The following is a 19,229-nucleotide window of genomic DNA, read 5'->3' as shown; positions in this document are numbered from 1 at the left end:
GTTTCGATGTGAGTAAACTTAAATAACCACAAAACACATTTCCAACTCAAGGACAACAAATCAACATAATGATTAATTTTAAGGGGAAATGATCATTTACCCAATTTTGGGGTCATTTAACCCCATTTACCCAAACACTCTAAGAGATTGCCCACTTAATCAACATTTTTCATTTTTAAACCCCAATTACCCAACCTTTTCGACACGTCCCTGTTTTATTCAATTTTCAGGACGCTTTTGCCCCTCTATAACTGAAACGCTTTCAAAATGTAACAGAATCGAGATTTATGGAGCGAAGCTCTCCGATTTTAGAGAGAGAGTATCGGCTGGATTTGTGGAGAGAGAAGCTCCCTGGTTTTTTAGGGTGGAGCTCTATCATTTTAGAGAGAGAGAGGAGCTGTGCGATTTCTAGAGACAGGAGAGAGAAGCTCCCTGGTTCCGGTTTGTGAAGTTCTCCGGCGATTTCGGTGTGTGAAGATCTGCGTTTTGTATTGGGCGCTGGTGGTAGAAGATTTGCGATTCAGAGAGAGAGAACATCTGCTGCGATTTTCACATGGATCGAGATCGAGATGCTCTCTGTGTTCCTCCACTGCGGTTTGCTTTTGTTTCTTTAGCGGAATCTGCTTCTGTTTGGCTTTTAGCTCGATTAAATCTGTTTGATTTTATGAATTTTTGTGTACGAATTGTTGTGTTATTTTCGAACTGATTTTTCTGAATCAGAGCTTCGTGTTATGTTTGTTTTGGTTTTGAATTGTTTTTGCAGTTTTGATTTGTACTTCCAGTTGTTTTTGAGTGCATTGTGTTAGTTTTGAATTTCTGTATTAATTTCGTGTTTCTATTGGTGAATTCATGCTTGGATTTGGGTTTGAGCTGTTTCCGAAGTGTTGTGGTATTTCTGATTAAATTTATGGGAGGCAGTAATATTTCTAGTGGGGGCTAATAATGTGTGTTCAATGATATTTTAGTATCTATAATTGTTGCTTACTGATCTTTTTATTTGGATGCATTGCAATTTATTACATTTTCAAGATTGTTTTGGCTGTTTTGACTATATTATTGGGAACCAGTAGTCTGTGTATTGGGGGGCAGTAATGTTTTTATGTGTTATTAAGTCGCTGTAATTGTTGTCTAGTTATCCTTCTCATTATTTTAAAAGTAATTTGATACTGGTTCTATTTCGTTTTTGTAGTTTTGATTAAATCAATGGGGGGCACTACTCAGTTTATTGGGGGGCAGTAATATGTGTTTTAGGTTTAATAATAGATTCGTTCGCCTGTGTTTTCTTCGCAGGTCTATGGCTGATCCCCTGGTTGCTAGGTGCCTTTACTCTGGCAAAGGTTATATGATTCCTTTGAATCAATGCATGAGCTACTCTGAGTTGTATGAAGACATTTTCCGTAAATTCCAGTTTTTGCCAAGTGATATTATTGAGCTTCAGTATGCAGTTCCAGGTTGTGAAGTTTGTTTTCTTCGTAACGATCGTGATTTCCAGATGCTGTTTTGCTCTGCTAGAATACATAGGTTAGAGTGTGTCGATATTTCAGTTTTAAAGATTGGGGGAGGTTGTAGGAGATCTTGTTCGGTGGATAGTGGTTCGGAAGTTATTGATGAAGATGATTATTTGGGTGATGCATTCAGGACTGAAGTTCACAAGACTTATTTGTCTGATGAGTGGAGTTCTTATATTCATCATGTCGGGGATAAGTTTCATGGTGCTGCTGAGCTTCGTGAGAAGCTCAGGAAGTATGCAATTGCAGTTGGTTTCGAGTTTGTATTCCTGAGAAATGATTTGGACCGTATTCATGCAGTCTGTGCAAATGTTGGAACCGAAGGTTGTGATTGGCATCTTCGTGCTTTTTCATCATCTGCCAATGGTTGCCTTTATATAACAGAGTTGAATAATATTCACACTTGCAAGGGTGTAGTTAGGACTCAAAAGCACAAGCTTTTGGGATCCAAGGTTGTCAAGACTTGCATTGCTGCTGATGTTAGCTATAATCTTTCATTGAAGCCAAGGGAGATTATGAGCAAGTTCAAATCAACATATGGGTTTGATATTTCCTACAAGGTTGCCTTGAAAGCAAAGCATCGGGCTAAGGAAGCGATTTATGGTTCCGATGCGGACACGTTCAGCAAGTTATCTTGGTATAAGGAAGCTGTTTTGCAGAGTAACCCCGGTTCTTCTTTTGTGTTGGAAGTTGAACCATCTTCAAATCGTTTTCAGAGGCTTTTCGTAGCTTACGGAGGTTGTGTAGAAGGCTTCCAATTCTATTTGCCTGTGTTGTATGTCGATGGAACGTTTGGTAAAAGCATTTACAAGGGTCAGATTCTTTCTGCAACTGGGAGGAATGGAAATCAAGGTAGCTGTATTGTTTATTGCCCCCCCCCCCCAATAAAGTTATTATTGGCCCCCAGTAATATTGGCTTTTGTAATAGTTTCATCTGTGTGCTTAATATTTCTTGTTTTAGTTTCTTTCATTGGGATAGATATCATTTTTACATTGCTGTGCGACGCTATGATAGTTTCCTGCAGTGCAATAACAACATTATTGGCCCCCAGTAGACTGATTTTCCTGTGATCTGGTACATGCAGGTTTCTACCCTCTAGCCATATGTTTTTGTGATTCTGAGACCGATGCAAACTGGACATTCTTTTTCAAGCATTTGAAGAGTCTGCTTCAACCTCAAGGAAGAGTTATCACATTTATTAGTGATCGGGGTGTTGGATTGTTGAGTGCCTTCGATAAGGTATTTGCTGGTAATCCTCATCTGTTTTGTTACAAGCACTTGGTGGCGAACCTTGCCGGTAAATATAGGGGTAAAGGTACTTCAAAATTGATAGAAGATGTTAAGCAGAAGTTTTTTAAGGTTGCATATTCCTCTACTGAGAAGGAATACCGTTTCAATTTGCGGTTGCTTAGAGCAGTTGGTGGTGCCGATATTATTGACCCTTTTCTTGCTGAATTGCCTGTGGAAAATTGGTGCCGTGCATTTTATACTAGCTGTCGATATGGAGTTATGGCTAATGGGATTGCTGAATCATTTAACTCTTGGATTGCAATTGAGCGTTTGATGCCAGTCTATTGTATGCTGGACCAGACAAGAATAAAACAAATGGAGATGGCGGGTAAGAGGATGGAAGAGGCAGAACGTTGGACCACAGAACTAACTCCCAAAATGGAGGAAAGGTTGAAGGTGCAGATGGAGAAATCTCGTTGTTTCAGTGTCCATTATTCTAGTCCTGGAGTTTATGAGGTTAGATCTGACTTTTCATATGTAGTCAACATTTCCGATCATTCATGGTCATGTGTGAAATGGCAGATCAATTGTTTTCCTTGTCCTCACAGCCTTGCTGCATTACAAGCTGCTTCTGAGAATGTATATGATTATATTGATAAGTACTTTCATGTTGATATGTTCAAGAAGAGCTGTAGTTTTCCCATCCGTCCGATAACCAATGTTGATAAGAGGCCCCCCGGGAGGCCTAGGGTGAAGCGGTTCAAGTCGGTTGGAGAGGTTAATTGAAAAGAAGCTGATTCGTTGTGGTCGTTGTGGCAAAATGGGCACTCATAACAAGTTGAGTTGCACTGAACCTCTCGTTCATCAGTAGTATATGGCTCTGTAAAGAGTTTTTAGGTTTTGAATTTGTCTATTGGGGGGAAGTAATTGGTTTATTGGGGGCCAGTAATTGTTTATATTCAGGCTCAAATAATCATTTTACCATTCAGATGTCAGATTCTTACTGTTGGGATGATTAAAATTCCATTTACATAGCTGAAGTTAAATTTTCCAACAGGTTATATGCTTACAGGTTGTTTTCTGGGGGGCAATAAACATATTAGTGCCCCCCAGTAATGTCATCATCAATTCACCGACTCTTTGTATATTCAGGCTCAAACAATCATTATTCTTTCCATGAATACAGAATTATACTTTTGGGTTTATTACAGTTGCTTTTAGATAGTTGAAGCCAATATCCGAACAGGTTTGAGCTGTTTTTAGTGCTTACAGTTGGTTTCTGGGGGGGCAGTAATCAAATTCCTGGCCCCCAGTAATGTCATCTTTTCAAGGACACCTAGTGATTTGAAACCCTTTTCAAATGTTGCCAACAAATTTAAATACCAACTGAGATACTTCTGGCCATCTTCTTAAATGTTAGTGGGGCTCAATAGTATTCTGACCTAAACAACAAAAATTATTGGGAGGTAGTAACATGTCTACTTTGGAGCATTTGTGTAAAGTGCCTGCTTCTAATTGAAGTCAGCAACAGTATATTATATCATCCAAAAATGCAGTTCATTTCACCATAGTTTGAAGATAAGGCTAGTACAAGAACTTTACAATCCCTACTCTTTGGATACGAAAACTACATTTTCTAAATATGTTATATCTAATCTCATGCCTCACTTTCTGCCCAATAGTAGGTGCATGAACCTCTCAAGCAATCTTGTCCTTATGTTGTCCCCGCCTTCCTTGGTTGGTTCTACGCCATTTACAATGCTCTCCATGTAATGGAGCATAAAGGGGCCGCAATCACCACTGTAAAGAAGTAAAAATAATGGGTGTTTAGGAATGTAGGCAGCAACGACAAATGTTACACAACTATTAGGACAAATAGTTTGCTTTAATGTACTTACGATGATGGGTTCTGTTGCGGGCAGTCAAAGTCTTCATAGAGTTCGTAGTCTGTCTCCACAACATTATTGGTTAAGATCCAGTTCCTGGTTTGTTTTTCCTCCTCGGTCATTGCTTCTTCAACAATAATCAGGTTTCCCTTATCATCTTCGCCTTTGCATTTTTCACGAGTGACATCTGGATCTTGGCTTTCGCCCGGTATTCTCATCTTAGTCAAGTTCACAGCATGTATGAATTTCTTTATGTGCTTTACCTGTTTTTTGCAGTTATAGAATTTTAGTTCAACAAAAGCATGCTAACAGTATGGAAAACATAAAACTGCATTCGTGGAATTACTACATACCACTCTTGCTGCATTCCGGTGGTACTTCTCCTCATTGGTGAATTCATCGATTGGTGGCCTCAATGAATTCATATGACTGAACCTCCTTTTTTCATTGTCAATTATCAGCAAGGTGTAGTGCATGTTTGTGGTGTGGTGAATTGGTACTAGCACCTCTTTGCAACGGAAGACTGACCACAGGGGTTCATAAATCATTGTCTCGACACCACACTCAAAAGGTGTAGTGTCCTCATCTTGTTCTTTGGTCTATTCATACTTTATAGCATAGTACTGTATACAGAACGTAACCAAGTTAATTCAAGTTAAAATTAACAATAATTGGGTAATATCCTTGAAACTGGTGCTAGTTTTGCAGGTTTAGTGGGGGGCAGTAGAAACATTACTGGGGGCCAGTAATATGCCTACTGGCACCCAATTTTCCCGACATAGACCACTTGATTTACATTCAATATGAACCAAATAAACAGAACATCTTCAAAACACACCATGATATATATTCAGTATCAAAAATGGGGCAATAATCGCTCTACTGCCCCCCAATAGAATGATTACTGCCCCCCCCCCCCCCATAACACAAAGAGTACGACATAATTCAGCCTTTTTACACAATGTTGCTTTCCAATAAACACATAACTCAATGTATTTGGTTTAGGCTACATACCCCTGCGTCTACTGTGAGGAATCCCACTTGCGCATTTTGCTTTTCTGCATCAGACTTCAACAAGTCAATATAAACGCTGATCACCTGCAATTGGGTCATTGGATTTTTCATCAGAACATTATAAGTGAACAAGAGAAAATAAAATTGCATGAAATACGCATTTTATTGGGGGGCAGTAATCATTATACTGTGACCCAATAAATCATTAAATGGAGCCTTTCATTGAAAGACTTACGTCAGTTTCGATGTCCCCATCTTGGATGATTACTCTTAGGTCGTGCTTGGTGATCCGGCGTAGAAGATCAGTGCTCATCCAATACTCGGTCCTATTCATATTGAAACATTTGATCCCAATGCAGTTTTTATCAGTATGAAAAACGGAATTTGAATTGTTATACCAATTTTAAACCAGGCTGTGTACTTACGTGTCTTTCACAGCAACGTTGAAGAAGTCTCGATAGTGCCTTGCCACTGCTGGGTCCAGTGTCCTCCATGTTCGCTTATCGCATTTGACTCCCTTGATCTTAATATTGTGTTCCATTTTTCTCTGGGCTTGCGGCATGATTCCAGCTTTCTTAGGTGCAGCTCTCTTCCTCATTTTTGCCTCTTCCGGAGTGTCATACTCCCACTCCTCCTCTCTAGCCTTCTTGGCAGCCCTCCGGTATGTCTTCACGTTCTTCACTATAGAATGCATCTCCGGAGTTTTCTTCTGTTGTTCCTGTTTGGCATGGGTCCCTTCCTTCTGTTTTACCTTTCCAACTACTGCCATCACTTCTTTCTCAGCAATATTCCTTATGATGTTATCTAGCTGTTCATCTTCCTCTTCATTACCATGTTCTTGTTGCCCCAGTTGAAAACGGCTTTCATATTGTTGTTCAGGTACTTCCTGTGCAATAGGAAGCTCTGACGTCACCGTGTCCGTCGACTTTCCCACACTGGCTGCATAATGGGTTTCCTCTCCGGCGCTTGGTCCAAAGTTTGGATTTTGATCCTCAACTTCATCTTGAGGGACCACTTTCGGCATGAAAGGAACTATCTCAAGTTGTCTTTGTGGTGGGGGGACCTCTCCTTTCTCCTTTTCAAGCCGGATGTGCAACGCCCTGATGAGGTTATTTTTTGCCCTCTTTTCAATTTCCAGCTCTTTAATCCTCTCATCGGCAACCTTCAGCTTGCCCCATAGATCTTTGTTCTGCGCATTCAGTTCCTCGTTTGCTTTAGCAAGCCTTCCTAGCTTTGCCTCCATTTCTTTTGTGGGCTTTGTCTCACCAATGGCTGCCTCCATCTCCCTGATTAGTTCCTTGATATTCCCCGTCAACCTTTCATTTTGTTCCTCTTCCGCTTGGCTTGCCTGGGGCACCTGTAAAAAAGAGAACCAAGACCTTCAAGTTATTGGTCCCCAATAATGTGTTTACTGGAGGCCAGTAATAATATTATTGCCCCTTACTAGACTACCATAAAAGCTCATATTCCCATGTAAACAAGTCAATGTTTTAAAATTAACAAACAAACATCAGTTATTCACTTCATAGGATTAGTTTAAGGTATAACTGAACATGTGTCAACACATTACTGGGTCCCAATAATGTATCTATTCCCCCACAATTACTGGCAGCAGACAAGCTCAGTTGAGCCACTCACCCAGTTGTCAAAGCTTGGTGTGTCCTGCACCTCATCACCCAGCTCGAGGTCTTCCAGTCTAATTTTCGCATACCACGGTCCATCTTTTATCAGATCCTGTTACATTTAACAAGTCAGTACTGTGTAGTAAACATTGAAAAGAACATAGATGTAATGTTTTTGAAATTTGCTTACCACGGCTAAGTTCTCGTTCCTGTACATCTGCTCCAGGCTAAATATTTCCTTTATCGACCATCGGATGAATCGTGGAGTTTCATTCTGCTTTCCAGGTATCCAGGTCTTTGCTTTGGTCTTCTCAAGGAACCAGTAATAGACGAGAAGAAGGCATCCATTCAAAACAGATGGACTGTTCCTCCTATACTTTTGTAGCCCTTCCATCAAGAAGTTCAGAATTAATCTTGGCCAGTTGTACATGTTTATGTTCTCAATCCGCTCACATACGGCGACCATATCCCATGTGATCTGAGCACCGGTCCGGGCGAAGAAGAATGTGCTGAATAGATATGTCATCATTAGCACGGCTATCTTCCTGGCATCTTTCTCTTTTGCAGGCTTTGTCAACTCAGTCACCAGCTTCGATTCCACCTTTGTTCTCAGGACAGCCTGCGTCTTTAAAGGGCTGCCAAATATTTGGGAGTCTTCCATCTCTTCCCTCACCACCCTCCTGTTCACATTGAACACTTCTCCTTCAGCCGGAAGGTGAAATAAAGCCGTGACATCCTCCTCCGTTATTTCCATAACAACATCCCCAAACTTCCACTTGTTGTCTGTGCGGTCGAAGTGCCTCATGAGTATCTCCAGGTCCGCTTCATGCTTGTGCAGCTGGATCTCGGTTATCTTGTCCTGCCAGAACGGCTCCATCATTTCACCAAAGTCTGTACCCCTCAAAATCTCCTTTGTGATGTCTGGTATTCTATCCTTGTGTGCGTTGACCATTCTCCAGAATGCACTGAGTGTGCACTTCTGTTGCTTCCACTCAATCTTTGCTTTCTGGGTCTCCTTTTTCTGCTCTTCCTTCTTGATTGCCCCTTTCTTTTGCTTCTTGGCTTTCTTCCTCTTTGATTTTACTTCTTCTGAATCCTCTTCCTCTTGAACTGGTTTCCTTTTTGGTTGTTGTCTTGTTTTGATTACAAACCTCTTCGTTGTCTGTTCACCTTCTGATTCTGATTCTTCTTCAGTCGATCGTCCTGAATCTTCATTGACTTCATCTTCAGCAGACTCTTCATCAGAAATGTGATCTGCCTGTTGTCGCTTCCTCTTTCTGATTTCGTCAAATTTTTTTTGCAGGGGTTGGTTAAACGTTGTCTCAGTGCAGTTATCTGAACTCTCTGAACTCCGGTCATCTTCTTCTGAGTCACTCATCAAGGTGAATTTTGGTCTACCCATTCTACACCAAAACAAAACCAAAATGATCATTACAAAATAGTTAAGAGAAGGGTTCTGACTTCGTATGAAGACATTATTGGTTGGCAGTTATGTGTCTACTGCCCCCCACTAAACCATCAAAACTTGCACCAGTTTCAAGGATTCACAGTGTATTGCACTTTATCACAAAGAAAACCAAAATGATCATTTAATAATCAACAAGAGATGATGACTGTCTCCTAAGAAAGACATTATTGGGTAGCACTAATGTGTCTACTGCCCCCCAATAGACCATCAAACATTACACCGCTTACTATGTTTCACAGACTATAGAAGTTAGTCACACTCAAAACAACAGTTAATGTCTAAAAATGCACATTATGAGGGTCAATAATATGTCTACTGCCCCCCACTAGACTGACAAAAACCACACATTTTGCATCAAACATTACACCGCTTCCTATGTTTCACAGACTATAGAAGTTACTCACAATAAAAACAACAGTTAATGTCTAAAAACCCACATTATGAGGGCAAAAATCTGTCTACTGCCCCCCCACTAGACTGACACAAACCTCACCATTTGTGTCAAACACTACACCGCTTCCTATGTTTCACAGTTTATAGAAGTTATTCACACTCAAAACAACAGATAATGTCTAAAAACACACATTATGAGGGTCAATATTCTGTCTACTGCCCCCCACTAGACTGACACAAACCACACAATTTTTTTCATTTATCGACTACTGCAATTTAACACTACATTTACTTTGGAATAGCAGTTTTCAGTCCGTCAATAAATAAAGCAGTCATCATTGGCCCCCAATACAAAGTCTACTGGGGGGCACTAATGCTACAACTTTTAAGGTTAGGACTCCACAATAGGCTCTGGATCACACCTCATTTTCTCTAATTTAACAGATTATAATCCATAAACAACATTCGTATCAGATTTTCTCAATTATGAACCAGAAACCCTATATTTCACAGATTTCGGAACATGCAAAGTCGTTCGAGAAATTTCACAGATATGTAACCAAAATGAAACTTCAAACTACTTTAAACGGAAGATTTTGGTATAGGTTCCTCAGAAAACATGAAGATACTGGAAAACGGAGTCGGAATTTGAGTTTTTACCTTTTTCGATATCTTCGAAGCTGAAAAAGGGAAAACAAGAACCGGACCTTGAAGCGTCATCGCCGTAGAACGGTGAGAATCCAGGTGAGAGAAAGAGGGAGTGAGGCAGAGAGAGAGAGAATCGGGTATGGAGGGAGGAAGAGTTTTGAATCGGTTTGACGTTTGATAGAGATGGGTAACTGACGAGTCGTCCGGTTTTAGTGTAGTGGCACTACCGTAATAACATTTTTTTCCGGAGCCTAGATGAGTCATGACACTGTGGAATTGGGTAAGTGGGCACAAACAGTTGAAGGTGGATTGATTGGGCAAATATTGGGCTAAAAATGGGTAACTGGTCAAAATCCTTTTCTTTTTAAGGAAAACACAACTCACCACCGTGACAAATCAAATCATTCATAATCTCAACAACAAACCAAGAAATCACTTTTCTTTCCTCTCAACAGGAAGCATTTATCACCACAAAGACATGATAAAACATTTCTCAACTCACTACGAGTCTCAACCACAATTGTGCTCATAAATTACACTAAATAAAAACTAGTAATCCCTGCATAGAAAATTAGTTCAGGAGATCACCAAAAAGCACACAATCCAAAATCATAGTAATCCCTGCATATAGTTTAGTTCAGGTGACTACATTAAATCAATAAATAGAAATCATAGTAATCCTCACATATTGTTTAGTTCAGGAGATTACGTAAAGATCAAACAATTCAAATGAAAAAGGAAAGTAAATAAGAAAATCAACAACTCACGCTGAAGCCAAGAAATCACCTTTTTAACTCCATTAAAATGATTCAAACAACACATGCTTAACAATTTCTCAACTCAAGAGTAAATTAAAGCAACCAAAATCAGCTTTACAAATTAGTAAGAATCCAAGTCCCTCATGGACAATAAAAGAAAGAAACACCCGAAACACTCTTTTACAAACATGTACTCATGAGAACGATAACACAAAGTTATCCCCCAAGCAGCACATTGGCGGACAGACTAGAGCTCTAATTGATCGTAACACTCACCCGACCAAAGGCGTGGTTCCCGATTTCCTTGCCTCAATCACCAATGTGACAATAGGTCCTCAAACCGAAACATTTAAAAAGTCCACATGACTCAAAATGTTACACTCAACTGATCAAGGTACTCTTTCAACACAATATAAACCAACAATTAATTGCATGATATATTGCATTTCTGAAAAGAGTAAATGCTCAAAACAATAATCCGAATAAAATCACAATTATCATACTTCTCACATGTCACACTATCAAGATATATATTTCACGTATATATATATATATACACACACACACACACACGTGGTCATCCACTTGAAAAATTATTTTTATAATAAAATCTCATTTTAACTTACCTATGAACCGTAGCCGATCAAGTTCATATAATTTAAAACAAATATTTATTTCCGAAAACGATTTCACAATTTAACAAATAAATCCGAATAATAAAGTAACTCCGTTCATAAATGAACCTGGTGAGATTTACTCACCTCTGAATCCCGCTGCGTCTTCTCTTACAGTCGAGATAAAGTACCGAACACACTCCGTCAAGTACCTAATCACATACGGTTTCATCTCAATACATGAAACACAAAGCGATTAAAGTTTTTAGAGAAACTCAATTAATAAAAAATCAACCCTTTGACCCCTCGAAAATAAAACATTTCGAGTAATTATTCATCCGAAACTCTTCCACTTCACCAATAACTCGAGAAATCGTACAAATGAACACTTTATTAATTTCAGGAAATTTTAAGAAATTAATAACGAAATTCCGGGATATTACATTGACCATATAGAATTTGTCACATTTTAGATAAACTAAGAGATACAACATCTAAAAAGTCTTTGTAAACTAGGATAGACCATTACTAACAAGAAGTGATAAACCAAACTTTCTTGGTAGTCAAATCTTGAAGATTCGTTTGCATGGAAAATAAATTGTGTTATATCCAAGATTCAAGCTCCTAATTAATCAAATTGATAGAGGGTTTGTAGTTTCGTAGTTAATTGCTATATGTGAAATTCATGAGTCTCTTTTTTCTTTTGGGCTAATTATGAGTTATTGATTTTTTTTTCCTTACAACCGTGACCAAGTTTGATTCTTACTAACACCAAAACGGTCAATTCAAGAGGAGCTTGTGAAATTTTGTTGGTAGGAAATTGGTTAAAACAAGCTGTAAATATCAGACATCAGCCAATCGAATCGAGTCTTGAGTGATGCCTTGCATGAATAATGAGATCGGTTCGTGTGACCGAAGTTTGAATTATTTTCCATATGGTGTATCAACTTTTTAGAAATGCTCGAAGCCAAGGTGCTGAATTAATTCGGCCAAGCATTAATTCCCTTTTATCATAGACTGCCAGACGGGGACATTCGCACTTGTCCTTATCTCTGACCACCACAAACACACCCACCATTTTTAGTCAGAGTCTCATAATCCTCCTCCTATAAACTCCACCTTCAGGTTGTGATTTGTCTCCAAACCTTTTGGGAGGCGCAAAAACCCAAAACCAACCCAAACCCAGATTTCAAATCCCCCCAAAAATGGACTCCATTGGCGTTCTCCTACCCATCCCAATGTCCCCTTACTTAGAACAAGAGCTCGAGAAGCGCTTCAACCTCTTGAAGCTCTGGACCGCTCCCCACAAGACCCAGTTCATCAAAGACCACGCCACCTCCATCCGCGCCATCGTCGGCAACGCCTCTGCCGGAGCCGACGCCGAGCTGATCGACTCTCTGCCCAAGCTGGAGATCGTCGCCAGCTACAGCGTTGGGATCGACAAGGTCGATTTGAAGTATTGCAAGGAAAAGGGTGTAAGGGTCACTAACACCCCCGACGTTTTGACCGATGACGTGGCCGACATTGCTATTGGGTTGTCGCTGGCCGTCATGCGGCGGCTGTGCGAGAGTGACCGCTATGTCAGGAGTGGGCTTTGGAAGAAGGGTGACTACAAGTTGACCACAAAGGTTACATTTTCTTTCTTTCTTTCTCTGTTTCATTGCGAAAAGTATGTTGTCAGATTTGAATTCCATCCGGATTGTTTGGTTTGCTTATCTTGCTGGTTTGGTAATTGGTAGTGCTTATAAGCAATTGTTGAAGTCAACAATTGTAACTTTGCTGTTTAGTTGTCCGGTTAAATGGAATACCTAGTTAATGATTGTGGTGAAAAAGTCTACCAATTGTTTAGACACAAAAAAGACAATGATAAGAAACGTGCAGTTGAAATTAGTAGTCAGGAGAAGAACAGTGCTTGCACAAATTAGTGGTCGGTCAAGGTTGCTCACGAAGATGTCTCCATAGCTATTTACGTTATTAGGCTTTTCGTTTTCTTCCAAGAACTTTTACTGTTTCTGATGATGACATCAACCCAGCAAAATATATCAATGATAGTTGGTTTTGGTTGATGTAGTTATTCATAATGTACGTTTGGTTTGTGAAGAAATAATACTTCGGAGTGGATTGTGCATTGTTTTGTGTTGTGTATGAAATAGAGAATGCAAAGTAATTTCAGTGTTACCCAAGCTCTTAAAATTACATGGTAGGCTTTGTGCTTGTTTCTGTTTTGAAAAGGTGAATCGATATTGATTGAACTGGGCATTCCTCTAATTATTGTAAGGCTGTTTTCCTACTGTTGTGGAGTTTTCAGTGCTGAATACTCTGTGTAATTGCTTCTGCACTTCTACCTTTCATGTGGAAACATGCTGCACAGTTGGATTTAGGACCTTTGGAGCTTTTCTTTTAGCTGCTTATGTGCTATATAGCCATGTCAAGCAAATGGGAACCATTAGATGGAAAGTCTTTAAGATTATCATTTCTCGATGCCCAAGGTGTTATTAGGGTATTTTGATTGTAATATATTTCTGATAGATATTAGTGTGATATATTGATAGTTTCTAATTACTAGCCTTTACCTTTTTGTCTTCCTGGTATAGATTGTTTCCCATTTTGTAATAGTTTTTCTTTCATTTCAGTTCACTGGAAAAACAGTTGGTATCATCGGTATGGGAAGAATCGGCAAAGCAGTTGCTAAGAGAGCTGAGGCTTTTAGCTGCCCCATTGCCTACTTTTCCAGATCAGAAAAACCAGATTTGAAGTACAAGTATTATCCTACTGTTGTGGAATTGGCCTCCAACTGTGATGTTCTAGTTGTTGCATGCCCACTTACTGAAGAAACCCGCCACATTATCAATCGTGAAGTCATTGATGCTTTGGGGCCAAAGGGTGTTCTCATTAACATTGGGAGGGGTCCTCATGTTGATGAACCTGAGTTGGTATCTGCACTGCTAGAAGGCCGATTAGGTGGAGCTGGCCTCGATGTGTATCAGAATGAACCAGAAGTGCCGGAGGAGCTGTTTGGGCTTGAAAATGTGGTGCTCTTGCCTCATGTAGGAAGTGGCACTGTAGAAACTCGCAATGCAATGGCTGACCTTGTTATTGGGAATCTTGAGGCTCACTTCTTGAACAAACCATTGTTGACACCTGTGGTTTAAAAGTTTGAGCATCCGTACTTATAGTCCATTGGAGGCATCATCTTGATCTGGCACTACTGTCTTCTTCAATAACTAAGATCATTGTTTCTGGATTGGCAAACTCATGTTGAAACAGCTGATTGATACTAGTCCATTATTGAAATTATCTCACTATGGCATTTTAAAATTCACGGCTTCTTTGTTTAGTGATTGATTGCATTGCCACCCATTCATCCATCTATTTCAATTTTGGCTTTTAATTTACGAATAGACACCAAATTTGTTCGCAGTACCGGAGTGGCATGAAGAGTTGCCAAAGAGTTTTAATCAGCAAACACAACTAGGAGATGATCAAAGAAATTGCATCAAGAAATGAGCACCCCATAATTAATGTCTGGATCATATATAGTGCAGCAGGAGGCTTTTAGATTCAATTGGAATTCCAGTCTTGAAACTATTTCTGTAGTATCCGAGGGCATTTTTCTAGCGTCCAAGATTCGAGTGCAAGGTGGGTTTCTCATGTATGGAAGGAGGCTCACAATTGGAGGGCACACTGGGGAGAGACAACGTTAATTGAGAAAGCTATAAGAAGATTAGTGAGTAGTAAATAATGTACTAGTGTTGAGAACTTGAGATGAGGCAGAGCGCAATGGATTTTATGGACCTTGAGACTGGTTTAGCTGCATATTGAGCTTATGTTCAACACCAGCCTTCCTGCAGAACTGAGCTTAGTCGAGGATGGAGTCAATGTGAGGATGACCAAAAGAGAAGGGTTTGTTGGAAGGAGAAGAGGCTATGATTGCTATTTCAACTCGACATAGTGTGCAGAGCTGATTACCCTTCTCAAAGACTCGAAGAGTCCTAAGTAGTGTTTCAAATTGTGACCTGTAAGTTACCCCTATATTTTGGTAATGGCAATCTTTTGGCAACTAGGCTTCTTGATCTTCGTTACCAAAGTAAAAAGTCGGATAGTGGAGGATATATAATCAGAGTGATTTCATTTAGTTGACCAACTTTTTGGGGGCAACTATAAACATGTCCTTATACTAGAGGAAGTGATTTACGCAAGATTTTGGAAATGACAAATTCTTATTCCCTTAAGTGGGATCAAGAGATCCCATTCATTTCAATCTTTATCAACTCCTATTCATTTCTTTAATTAAAACAAGAAAACAAAAGCACTGCAAGATATACAGATAATTTCAGGCCAATCATTTTGAATCCCCCATACTGCAAGATAAATCTTCAAAAGATGTAGTTTCCCTTTGAAAAACCACCTTTTCCTACTGAATAAACAAGGGAATAACATTTCAATGAGTAAAGATTTGAAATACTAACTCTGGAAGAAGAGAAAGAAAAATGCTAAAGACTGAGATATGTCGCACAAAAGAGGACTAAATGAGATCCAAAGCAACGATCAAGCAAGAATGCTAATACCAATTAGTTAGAGATACGCATTAGTATAACTGTATAGATTCCTAGATTGCACTATTAGAGTAGACTAAATAGCCGAAATCAGTGTTACAGACACAAACTATATATAATGCCCTAATGGTTACTTGTTTACAATGGATGCCATGCCAAAAATCTTCTGCTTAAATGTAACAGCAGCTTTTAAAGTCACTAATCTCAGATTCAAGTACTGTTCCACTCCATTGCCTGTTTCATTAACAGATTCCAACTTTTACTGCAACAAGACCAATTTTTGAGGTGGAAATTCACTAAAACATTTTTCTTCTCAAAACCAAAAACAAACATAAAAATAAAAGTTAAAAACCATTTTGTGCTTTTATGATCTTAATTATCAGTGGGCCTATAAAATACTTGTCCCTTAGGTTAGAGCTTCCAAAGTAGAAACTTCTGTGGCCTGTACTCACCAACCACATACATTGCAGCATTCCGCATCCCACATGGATAATGGAAATCCACTATCAAAGAATCTGTAAGAAATCTCAATCCAATTTGAAGACAATAGAATTGTGCTGATGTGTAGATTTCGTAATCCACATCATCATCTTTCACTCCCATTATAAGCATACCCGCTCTCTCCTAGTTCTAAACATCTTCATTTCCTAGGCTTCTCAACACCACCCGGCCAGTACACAAAGAAAAACAGTCATGGCAAGCTCTGCAATCCAGCAGTCAGCATTTGCCGGCCAGACCGCTTTGAAGCAGTCAAATGAGCTCATTCAGAAGATTGGCGGCCTTGGTGGTGGCCGCATCACCATGAGGCGCACCGTAAAAAGTGCCCCCGAGAGTATATGGTGAGTAACTTGGCTGCAGCCGGTGACTAGAAGCTATTTTCATCTTACTAAAACTCCTTTATGTTACATAGTCACTAGTAAAGGTTATCCCAGCTGATGCAAAAAGTTACATACATTCAGTAGTAAAACAACGTACTCTTAGCATTGAAATGATAATGATTAAGTTACATGTTAACAGTAGATTTTAAACCATAGTGTTCATATATAGCATTAGGAAGTTTACACATATGCATCATATCTTTTATGCAAAGACCTTGAGCTTATGCTGAGATACTTCAAATGTAAATGACAAATAAGTATGGTGCAGACCGCCCAAAATACTTGGGACCATTCTCCGAGCAAACTCCATCATACTTGACTGGTGAATTCCCTGGTGACTATGGATGGGACACTGCTGGACTATCAGCAGACCCTGAGACCTTTGCCAAAAACCGTGAGCTTGAGGTGATCCACAGCCGATGGGCCATGCTTGGTGCACTAGGATGTGTCTTCCCAGAGCTCTTGTCCAAGAATGGTGTCAAGTTCGGCGAGGCAGTTTGGTTCAAGGCAGGGTCTCAAATCTTTTCAGAATTCAGGTGGCCTTGACTATCTTGGCAACCCAAACCTCGTCCATGCACAGAGCATCCTAGCAATCTGGGCTGTCCAGGTTGTGCTCATGGGATTTGTTGAAGGATACAGAGTTGGTGGAGGACCACTTGGTGAAGGTCTGGATTCACTTTACCCTGGAGGAGCCTATGATCCACTTGGATTGGCTGATGATCCTAAAGCCTTTGCTGAACTGAAGGTGAAGGAAATCAAGAACGGGCGGCTGGCAATGACCTCAATGTTTGGATTCTTTGTTCAGGCTATTGTAACTGGAAAGGGACCTGTTGAGAACCTCTTTGACCATGTTGCTGATCCAGTGGCTAACAATGCATGGGCTTATGCCACCAACTTCGTCCCCGGAAAGTGAAGATATTCTTAACTTGATGGCTTGTGTTGAGGTTCTCTTTGTTTGTGCTCCCTGCCTCCCTTGCTTCTGATGTTAATTATTAGTAGAAACTGCTGTATTGAAATGGTTGTATCTTGTATCCATGCCACTATCCAGTAAAAATTCCTTTGCGGTTGAGTTCCTTATTTTTTGAAATGTACTGAACATTCAAGTGTTTTCGTTGACAAATGCATGCTTTAATTTGCTGCAATAGGAGGTATATCTAAACCATAAATGACTCAAAAGGCTACTTCATTATGCAGTTAATAACCCACAATGACAAAAATTTGCTTCTTTCACTCGGTAGACTTTCTCTCTAGAAAGAGGAAACTTCCTTATGCTCACAGATCCATCAAATCCTTGCTATTTGAACAAATGAAGAACTGTGAATAGTAATGGAAAAGACGCACTCAAGTGTTTGAAATTTATCCTGTGCCAGCAATTTAGTTCCTGAACACACCATTCGTGGGCCTTGTCTCTGTGATTTCACCAGTAAAGAACGTAAGTTTATAGAAATTGAACTTACACTAGCTTATACACTTGCAACAGCAGCTGCCAACTCTCCCAGCCATTGACACTCAACACAACAGCAATCTCAATATTTGGTGCTTACTGCAAAAAGATCTCTACAGCATTACCATTGTATAGAATTGCAAAAGGATCTCTCTCTTCTCTTTTTGATACACAATGTTTAATAGATTCAAATTATTAAAGAACTATATAAACAAGAAGAAGAAGAAGAAGCACAGTGCAGTTATATATTTGATTCAGCTATAGTGAGCTACAATTGCTTCTGTTTTATGGCATGTGCACTTTTTACAGGAACCTAAATCAAGTAGAAGATGCATATACAAATGAATATATACTACTAGTATTAGGAATAAGTCAGAAAACGCACCGGATAAGGGATTTGGTCACTTTGGAATGAGTGAGGCCTGGAAAAAAAAGCCTCAAATTGATCCCCTCTAGATACTGCAAAGAAACTTAAGGTGGCGTTCGGTAACGTTTTCAAGTCACATTTTCCATTTTATAAAATGAAAATGGCTTGAAATGCGTTCGTTAATTGGACTGTTTTAAAAAATGCAGAAAATAAAAATTAAAAATAATTTTTTATTTTACTCGTAAAACAGGAAAACGACAAATAGACATTTTCACCTTTTCAATCTCATATTTTAGAAAACACGGAGATATATTTTCCAAAACAAAGAAAAAAAAGAACGTGCTCTCTTCCATATTCTCATGTCGCTCTCTCCTTCTCAAGTCTCTCATCTCTAGTCACCATCTTCTCTCATTGCTCTCTTCTTCCATCACCAGTAGTCTTCATCAAAAATCCTTTTATATCAATTACTTGTGATGTTTTATTTTTATTTTTTTATATACATGCAAAGAACGATTTGAACTAGAGGAGCTAACGCTATCGTCGTCTTGCTATGGTATGTATTTCTTAAGTAATCAATCGAAGCTCTTATAAGAATCCCTATGAGTTTGTATTCAAATCTGTTTGCTGTCTAGAAAAAAAATTATGAGAGTATATGTTTTAGGGTTTAAGTTTTGGAATACCTACATATGTTTTAGGGTTTAAGGTTTATCGATTGACAGTGTTGATCTCCATTCAATTTGGTTATGCTTTGTTCTTATAATTTGACTTGTGTTGTACGATTTTTTTTCTCCTGCTGTTTTCTTTTCTTTGCATTTGTTTGGTCTATTATATGAAGGTCTTTA

At 39.3% G+C, this 19,229-nt stretch overlaps 2 protein-coding genes and 1 pseudogene across 2 annotated transcripts; all 3 read left to right on the top strand.

The window, feature by feature from the left end:
- The first annotated feature begins 1,294 nt into the window (after positions 1 to 1,294).
- LOC133729569 (uncharacterized) lies at positions 1,295 to 3,525 on the top strand. The gene is made up of 2 exons (XM_062157116.1): positions 1,295 to 2,360; positions 2,594 to 3,525. The coding sequence occupies exons 1-2, from the start codon at positions 1,295 to 1,297 to the stop codon at positions 3,523 to 3,525; spliced, it is 1,998 nt and encodes a 665-aa protein (XP_062013100.1).
- An 8,617-nt stretch (positions 3,526 to 12,142) lies between these two features.
- On the top strand, positions 12,143 to 14,464 carry LOC133725229 (glyoxylate/hydroxypyruvate reductase A HPR2-like). The gene is made up of 2 exons (XM_062152391.1): positions 12,143 to 12,770; positions 13,776 to 14,464. Exons 1-2 carry the CDS (start codon positions 12,348 to 12,350, stop codon positions 14,292 to 14,294), a joined length of 942 nt encoding a protein of 313 aa, XP_062008375.1. The 5' UTR covers positions 12,143 to 12,347; the 3' UTR covers positions 14,295 to 14,464.
- Positions 14,465 to 16,350: 1,886 nt separating this feature from the next.
- On the top strand, positions 16,351 to 17,543 carry LOC133739829 (chlorophyll a-b binding protein 151, chloroplastic-like; annotated as a pseudogene).
- The last annotated feature ends 1,686 nt before the right edge of the window (positions 17,544 to 19,229 follow it).

This window comes from Rosa rugosa, chromosome 1 (assembly GCF_958449725.1).
Source record: "Rosa rugosa chromosome 1, drRosRugo1.1, whole genome shotgun sequence".
NCBI lineage: Eukaryota > Viridiplantae > Streptophyta > Magnoliopsida > Rosales > Rosaceae > Rosa > Rosa rugosa.
This window is presented reverse-complemented; position numbering and strand designations above follow the sequence as displayed.

Excerpts from the sequence above, each read along its gene's own strand:
- LOC133725229 (XM_062152391.1), top strand. The coding sequence starts at position 12,348 with ATGGACTCCATTGGCGTTCTCCTACCCATCCCAATGTCCCCTTACTTA. Across the intron at positions 12,771-13,775 it reads ACTACAAGTTGACCACAAAG|TTCACTGGAAAAACAGTTGG; the intron begins GTTACATTTTCT and ends CTTTCATTTCAG.
- LOC133729569 (XM_062157116.1), top strand. The coding sequence starts at position 1,295 with ATGGCTGATCCCCTGGTTGCTAGGTGCCTTTACTCTGGCAAAGGTTAT. Across the intron at positions 2,361-2,593 it reads TGGGAGGAATGGAAATCAAG|GTTTCTACCCTCTAGCCATA; the intron begins GTAGCTGTATTG and ends TGGTACATGCAG.